The sequence below is a fragment of the Corvus brachyrhynchos genome, unplaced genomic scaffold (assembly GCF_000691975.1).
Source record: "Corvus brachyrhynchos isolate BGI_N302 unplaced genomic scaffold, ASM69197v1 scaffold97, whole genome shotgun sequence".
NCBI classification, from domain to species: Eukaryota; Metazoa; Chordata; class Aves; order Passeriformes; family Corvidae; genus Corvus; species Corvus brachyrhynchos.
Window position 1 is genome coordinate 2909691 of NW_008239758.1, and position 8144 is coordinate 2917834.

General features: G+C 38.9%; 1 protein-coding gene across 1 annotated transcript; it reads left to right on the top strand.

Moving 5' to 3' along the window:
• Positions 1-78: 78 nt before the first annotated feature.
• SQRDL (sulfide quinone reductase-like (yeast)) lies at positions 79-8138 on the top strand. Its single transcript, XM_008640044.2, has 10 exons — positions 79-166; positions 946-1197; positions 1535-1705; positions 2193-2246; positions 3850-4044; positions 4905-5114; positions 5581-5764; positions 6599-6666; positions 7518-7696; positions 7952-8138. Exons 2-10 carry the CDS (start codon positions 964-966, stop codon positions 8007-8009), a joined length of 1353 nt encoding a protein of 450 aa, XP_008638266.1. The 5' UTR covers positions 79-166; positions 946-963; the 3' UTR covers positions 8010-8138.
• Positions 8139-8144: the final 6 nt, after the last annotated feature.

Below are 8144 nucleotides of genomic sequence, written 5' to 3' on the forward strand. Positions count from 1 at the left end.
CACGTGCATGGGTGGAATGCTTAAGCTGCTGATCTGCGGCCAGCTGTTTAAGGAATAGTTGCAATGATCTGTACTTCTTGCCGGTAGGACTTTTCTAACTTCATTTATTCCAACTTCCTTCAATAAACTGGTTCGATGATGGGCAGTCTGCGGAGCTTAGCATCTGGTAGGTGCCCCGGAGAGGAAGAAACTGCAGTTGTCCTGAGTGCTTCTTTATGAACCGCCGTGCTTCGCTTAAGTGTTTGTTCTAAGCTCTAGTTGAAATACTGAGGTGCTGAGCTCTCCTGCTCAGTCTTAACTGTGATTTTTTTAAAGTGCATTTTCCTCAGTATTAAACAGACTTATTCTAAAAACATGCAAACAAATAGAGTGAAAGGAAAAAGAGATTTAAGAATGGAGGTCCATATTTTTAAGTAGCTGCCTGCACAGATGATAAACAGCCTTCTAAAGTGAAACTAACTTATTCTGGAGTTGGGTGTTTTGTTCTGAATGGGGAGAGGATGAAAAGAAAATGTCTGCATCTTGGAAACCTTCTGTAAAAATTATTAACATTTGTTTTACATTGGATGCCTCTGAGATTTTTCTGTCTCTGTCCCAAATTGTAACTGTAAGCATTAATAATGGGCCATTATAAAGAATTCAGGGGACACGGACATGAGGGATGTCAAGATAGCACAGAAAGGTTCAGAATGAGTTGCACAACTACATCTAGTGTCGTGGAGAATTTTTGAAGCTGGCATTGGAAGATTTTCTTGAAAATATTTGAGGTTTCTGGTGTAATTTTGAAACTCTGGTCTGTAAGTACCAGTACAAAAGCTGTAATTCTTGCCTGATAACTCCAGGATTTAATATTATAATTTTTGCCTTGAAGACTAACCCAGGCATTTAAATAAATATAAATTCTGCCTCCTGTAATTGTTGCTGGTGCCTCTCCTTATCTCCTAGCTTCCCACTTAATGAAAGATGTCAGCAATTGGAGCAGTGTTCTCCTGCTTCTGTCTCCGTCCTGGTGTGTGGTTGCTGAAACCAGGAATGCAGAAGATGAGCTCCTTTGGCTTACACACAGCAGCCAGGTGTGCTGCCAAGGATTATTATGAAGTACTTGTGTTGGGTGGAGGTGCTGGTGGAATTGCCATGAGTGCTCGGATGAAGAGGAAAGTGGGGGCAGCAAATGTGGCTGTTGTTGAGCCAAGTAAGGTGAGTCTCCCTCTGCTGTAGAGCACTGTAAAGAGTAAGCATTTTACATGTGACCAGATGGGTCTGATTCTCATCCCTCTCCAGCCCCACATGTTTTTAGCTGTGGAAAGTAAGCCAGCTAACCATCTTTCAAAAGGTTTTGCATGACATTTGCTTATCCATGAGATTTATGCATCCCTGCAGCTTTGTCATGGAAAAATCTTGGTTATTTATACAGCTTCTTTTGTTAAGAATAATACAATGTTAAGAGTACATTGCTCCCATTTGGAGTGATGTGCCTTCATCTTTAAGTCCCTTTAAACAGTTTTGAAATGTCCATTTGAACCTTTTATTTCAGACTCATTACTATCAGCCACTGTGGACCCTGGTTGGTGGTGGTGCAAAGCAGCTGGCAGTTTCTGGACGTCCAACAGGAAGTGTAATGCCTAAAGGTGTTGAGTGGATCAAATCTCAAGTTACAGCATTGGATCCAGATAAGAACTGTGTCTGGCTGGAGAATGATATCAAGGTAATAATGTAAAAAAAAAAAGAAAAAAAAAGTTTTTTATTTTATCTCATGAGCTGTCTACTTCCTGCAGATCCCCCTAGAACTGCCTATTGAGCAAGACTCCACCATCTAGGAGGCCAGGAAATAAAACTTAGAAATACTTGATCCTAAAATATTTTTCTAATAAAAATTGCAGTAGATAACTAAGTTAGAATAACATCAACTCAAAATACAATTATCATAAGCCTTTGCCCTGTTTATAGTGAACTGAACAGAAAAGAGAGAATATTTTGCTCCAGATACCTGGGTCCGTGTATAGCAAAGGTTGTGTGTGTAACTCATAATGCAGTTAGCATTTTAACTAGAATTCTTAGAGCTTAACTTATGTTACTAATGCTCCCTATATCTCCTTCCCTTGTGACCCTGTTGCTGTCAGGTAACTGAAATTTACTTTGAGGTAATGCTTTGGTTTCTTTGTCTAAAATACTTTTTTTTCCTTACGCAACAGGTATCTTACAAGTATCTGATAATTGCCCTTGGAATTAGTCTGCATTATGAAAAGGTATTTGTTTTACAGTAATCACATTTATACCAGTTTTAATAGCATCACGTGCATTCATTAAAGTAAATGGCTTTTCAGTATTGTTTTTACTACAAGGTATTGAACACTGCATGAATTAAAGAGCTAGAAGACAAATGACTTTACTCCTAACCCAAATTAGCCTTGGGAAAGTCTTTTCTGACAACTTTGTTGCATCTCTGTGGCAATATCAGCAGATGGGGCAGCAAGTTAAATCTAGAACTTTAAGGCAGCCTGTAATAATGAGATAAGAAGGTATGCTGACTGTAGTCTGAAGCATCTCTAACGTAATGAGAATGAGAAACACGCAGCAGTAGGTAAAATCTGTCCTGCAGAATTAATTTGACCTACCCTCACCTTTCTTAAAGAGTGCACTTCAAAAGGAGCCAGCTGAGTCACCAGGCTTGTGTTTAAATAGGCCCTGGGGCCCTTCCCTTCCGTGAACACTTCACACGGTGGCACTCAGAGGTAAATGTTGGTGCAAGAATGACCACAGTGATGTGTAGGAGGAGGAAAATGCAAAGGCAAGATGTCTGAGCAATTTGACCCTCGTGGTTTTATCCTGATCTGAATATGATGTAGTACCTGACAATATACTTAAGTATCTCTTTGAAAAGCTTTCAAGATGTGTGTAAAGCAAGAGCTGGTCTCAGTTAACTACAGTCACACACAGATTCTGGCGATTGGGTCGGTGGAAGGAAGAGTTGCAGCATGTTCAGTGACCCTCCTCTCAGTCTTCACATGTATTGCTCCAGCACAAGCTGATAAAAGTAAATTCAGTGTTCACTAGCAGAAGGCATGTAATACAGTTAATCACACTCTGTAATGAAAACTCATAGTACCTCTAAAACAAAAGTGGACACTTTTAAAAAAGGGATGTTTTTTCTTTAGCAAGAGCCTACTCCTGGTGCAGACTGGAACATCCCAAACACATTGCAGCATGTGTAACATGACTCCCATTTTCTCACGGAATTTCTGCAATCCATTATTTTGAAATGGGTACAACTTCCTTCCTCACAAGCAGATGCTCAGCTCATAATAGGAGTAGCAGGGAAATAATAGCTGGATACAGTTTAGTAAAACAAAGTAACCCTAGGCAAATATAGGTGTCTGCAACTGAAAAGTTTCCTTCAGCTTATAAATTTTCGTTTATGTAAACATTTTGTAATTATTATGTAATAATTATGTAAACATTTCGTAAATGTTTGGTTGGTTTGGTTTTTTTTTTTTTTTTTTACGTGATTTTTACTTGTGATGATGTGGCAGTGACTTTATAAATTCTTACTCTGAATTTCAGTCTACAAAAACTTGGGTCTGGGTCTGCACTGAAGACTTATGCTCAGATGTTGCAGACCAAAGTAATTTGACTAAATGTTACATCTACTAAATCATCTACTAAATTCTAAAGGAAATACCTGTTTTATTGCTAGGCCTATTTTTAAAAACACCAACTACCAAGTAAGTATGGGCTTTCTTTCTGGTAGAAACTTCTTATATAGCTATTTCTCAGTCTATATTTAATACATGTCAATGATGACAAAACTTCTGCCATCTGTACTTGAAACCTTAATTTCTCTTTTCCTAGATCAAAGGCTTGCCTGAAGGTTTTAATCACCCTAAAATAGGTTCCAATTATTCAGCCCAGACAGTAGAGAAAACATGGAAAGCTTTACAAGATTTTAAGGAAGGAAATGCAATCTTCACTTTTCCAAATACTCCAGTGAAGTGTGCAGGGGCTCCTCAGAAGATCATGTATTTGTCAGACGCATACTTGAGAAAAGTAAGTATTTTACCCTCTCTGCCCGTGCTTGTTCTCACAGTTGGAAGCTTGTTCTAAAGGTTTCATATTATCTTTAAAATGAATATAAACCACATGAGAGTGCTGTGACTCAGGATTATTAAAGTGACAGAGTCGGTTTTTCTATTTTTAATGTATAAGGAATGCAGGCAATGGATTGTACATAAACATTTAGCATATGTTTAATACCAGAGAAACTTGTAGAATTCAGAATCCATACTGAAAGAACTGCTTACCCTGCTTCTGTGAGTGCAGATACAGCTGTTATCAGCCTAATTTATAACTTCACGTGGTGCACCAAAATAACACTGGCTGGAAGTAAGTAATTCTTGTTACTTTAAGTACTTAATAGTTGTTACCATTTGTCTTTCTACTAGTCTGAGAAGTGGCTATGCTTGCTCCTTGGGGCACATTGTCTCAGCATCAGGAGGAGTCTTAGCCAGGCTGTTAAAGCAAGCTTAGTGGAAGCAAAAGACAACTTCAGGTGGAAGTGTCAGGCTTCATATATGTTTAAGTTTCATGAGCTACCTACTGGGTGAATACCTGAATTATGCATAGAAATGAAGGTTTCAGAAAGCTTTATAACACTAAACTGCTTCAAGCAGTTCCTCAGTGCCTTGCAGCCACCTCTTCTCATAAGTCATTTGTGTGGTGTCTTCAGTACCTCATGCTGAAAGGGGTCTACCTTCTAACATGGTGTGAAATATTAATTAAATATTCATTAACAATTGACCTGCATGAATAGTTCTGTCAGCTCTTTAGTAGTGCAGCATAGTTCTTTTGTCTCTTCTAGCTTGTCACAGTTTCTTAATAGAAAAGGCTAATTGGCTCTCCTCCTGCAGACAGGAAGACGTTCCAAAGCAAACATCATGTTCAACACTTCCCTTGGTGTGATTTTTGGTGTTAAGAAGTATGCTGATGCATTGCTTGAAGTAATAAAGGAGAGGAACATTGCTGTTAACTATAAGCGCAACCTCATAGAAGTTCGGGCAGACAAGCAAGAAGCTGTGTTTGAAAGCTTGGACAAACCTGGAGTGACTGAAGTTTATCAGGTCAGGAGCTTTCAGACCCCTCATTTCATTCTATTTCTTTTCCTTGTGTACTGCAAAATAACTTCTACATTGTAATAACATAGTCTGCTTCATTGTGTATTGTTCCTACCCCCTTAGAGTACTATCTCTAACTTTAGCAGAGTATTAAAAATTTTGAAACCAAGGTGGAGAGAAGAAAAAATCTCTCATAAATTATGCCTGGAGTCCAGTATGCCATGGGAATGTCTCAGGTGTGTATGGAGGAAGGCAGATTGCTTCCAAATGGAGTTGCTTGGTAAGGTCCATGTTAATTAAAGGATGCACTTGAAATTTGAGAACAGATTTTCATTCTATATGCTTGTGTTTAAAAAACCAAACAGACACAAACCCAAGAAACCCTCTCTCCACACTGTACTTATTGCCTTATACCAACAGATAGAGTTTGCTGTGATGAACTAACCACTGAGTGCCTTTTCTTTCTGTTTAGTATGAAATGCTTCATGTCACACCCCCAATGGGGCCACCTGCTGTACTCATCAACAGTCCTGTCTCAGATGAAAGCGGCTGGGTGGATGTAGATAAGGAAACCCTACAACATAAAAAGTATCCTAATATCTTTGGTATTGGAGACTGCACCAACCTTCCAACATCAAAAACTGCTGCAGCTGTAGGTAAAGTTGCATGTGTATGTTTGTGTGTGTAAATGACAAGAGTGGAGTCACATTAAGCTTTTTGTTAGTTTGCTACTCCTGAGGTCATGATTTCAATTTTGAGCTTTCAAAAAGACCAGTCTCATGGGCTGACCAGCTAGCTACAGACCATGTCAATGCCACTAACCCAAGAGTTCTGTTCCAGATACCTCACAGCTGAACTAATTCTATTTTTTGTGTTCACGGAATGTCATAAAATGAACGAAGTATTCTTGTATTACAACATCATTCAGTAATGAACCTTTCTGCTTTATCTTAGCTCCTCATGCATGTGTCACCTAACTGATAAGTCACTTCGAAAAATCACATGTTCTGCCCTTGTAGCCACAGGTTCCACAATTAAAACACTTTTAAGTGTATGGTCTCACAACCAATAAAAGGCAAATAAAAGAGTAGGAAAAACCTCAGGGTATACAGTATGTTACTGATGTAATGTAAGAGTGGGGTAGTCAACTACTTCAGTGAATGGGTCTACAGTTACAGCACTCAAAATGAAACAGAACTTCAGTGTGCCAGAATCTCATGTTTGATAAGACTGAGCAAGTATAGTTTGTCATAGGAGAATGGGCATAGGCTAAAAATACCAGCTCAAGTTTCATTAAGCTTTAGCATGTTCGAAACAGTGAGGCCAAAGCATCAGTCCATTTTTTTTTAATCTGGGACAGTAAACTTACATGCAAATTCAATTGCAGCTGAATTGTCCAACAAAATGCCTGGCTACTACTGTTTGCTTTACTAATGACAATTGCTGCCTGAAACAAAGTCTTAGTACACTTCTTTTTCTTTCTTATTTAGCTGCACAGTCTGGAGTCCTTGATAGAACCATTTCTCTGGTAATGAAGAACAAGTTGCCAGTTAAAAAGGTACTTTCTCTTAGGGAGAAATTCTCTTGAATGTTTTCTCCCTTCTTACACAGGAAGTCTTGCAAGCAGCTGAGCGTGTGAAGCGGAAGGCAGGAAAGGCTTTGCCTCTGCCGCTGTGGTACTAAATGGCTACAAGCTGCATGTCAGAGGAGCAATGGAATTGCACAGTTCATGCTCTTGATGCTGCCATTAAAAGTATTATCTATTTGATTCCCTGACTTCTGAGCTGAGAGAAGGTTAAATGCTGATTAGTCTGGGTTTTTCATCAGTACAAGTGACTTATTTACACTGTTAAGGTAATCCCTGTTCCAGAAAAACTCTTGCAAACTTGCTTCTCCTGTATAGGACATGATCTTTTAAAGAGTTAAACAGAAGCTTTTGTACTACACTGTGTTAAGCCTATAAATATGTTCAAATTTGTCCTTGAGCTTTTACTTTCATTTTACACATGGCTTCCTTGGGGTACTAACCCAAATATCCTGCATTTCTCTGGAAATTCTCACTAGATTAAAGATAGTTTGCCTGTTAAAGTAAACACCAGCTCTCATCCATATCTTCTGGTCACCTGTTCCATTAGTTACAATAACCAACAATTAATGCCCTATTGTTCTAGGTTAGGTCTAATTTAAGCAATGTTGTTAAGCAGATCTACATTTGAAATGGAATGGCTTGGTATTATGGTCGTTAAACCATAACAGGTCTAGCAGCCTTCCAACTTCACTGGTATTTACACTGTAAATGCGGAAGTCTCCTAGGAAGTTGTTTGGAAATGTGAATTTTAACCATGCCTTGTAAAATCTCAGCATTTAGGCTTTGGTCAGAATAATGAAAAGTGGTATTTTTCATTGCAGTATGATGGATACACTTCCTGCCCCCTAGTAACAGGCTACAACAAGGTGATTCTGGCAGAGTTTGACTACAATGCTCAGCCTTTGGAGACCTTTCCCATTGATCAGAGTAAGGAGAGAGTAACCATGTACCACATGAAAGCTGATATGATGCCTCTGCTCTATTGGAATGCACTACTTAAGTAAGTATTGAAGAAAAACCATCAGGTATAGACACCTGTTCTGACTTAGTTCCTTGCCAGAATAGAAGCAAAGTCCATCCTTAGCTGTGATCAAAACAACACCCTAACACTTATCTCTTAACAGTATTAACTCTTAACTTTCCCCAAGCCCTACTTCAGTCCCCTAACACTTATCTCTTAACAGTATTAACTTAACTCTTAACTTTCCCCAAGCCCTACTTCAGTAGTATGTGAAAGAACTTTCTCTGCTTCCAGGGGATACTGGGGAGGACCAGCTCCTTTCAGGAAGCTCATGCATCTGGGCTTGAAGTAACTGCTGCTTCTCAGTGTTGGTTATAACCTTACAAAGAAATGGACTGTTCTCACACTGGATCAGTACATATCTTCCCTCTTAGAATACCTGGCAAGACATTTAATTTTTTTTTAAATCAAGCTTTTGTCATTTATT

What these genes read in the sequence shown, in the direction of transcription:
- SQRDL (XM_008640044.2), top strand. Translation starts at nt 964, where the DNA reads ATGTCAGCAATTGGAGCAGTGTTCTCCTGCTTCTGTCTCCGTCCTGGT. An exon ending in CTGTTGTTGAGCCAAGTAAG is followed by an intron (nt 1,198 to 1,534) that starts GTGAGTCTCCCT and finishes CTTTTATTTCAG; the next exon opens with ACTCATTACTATCAGCCACT. An exon ending in ACAAGTTGCCAGTTAAAAAG is followed by an intron (nt 6,667 to 7,517) that starts GTACTTTCTCTT and finishes TTTTCATTGCAG; the next exon opens with TATGATGGATACACTTCCTG.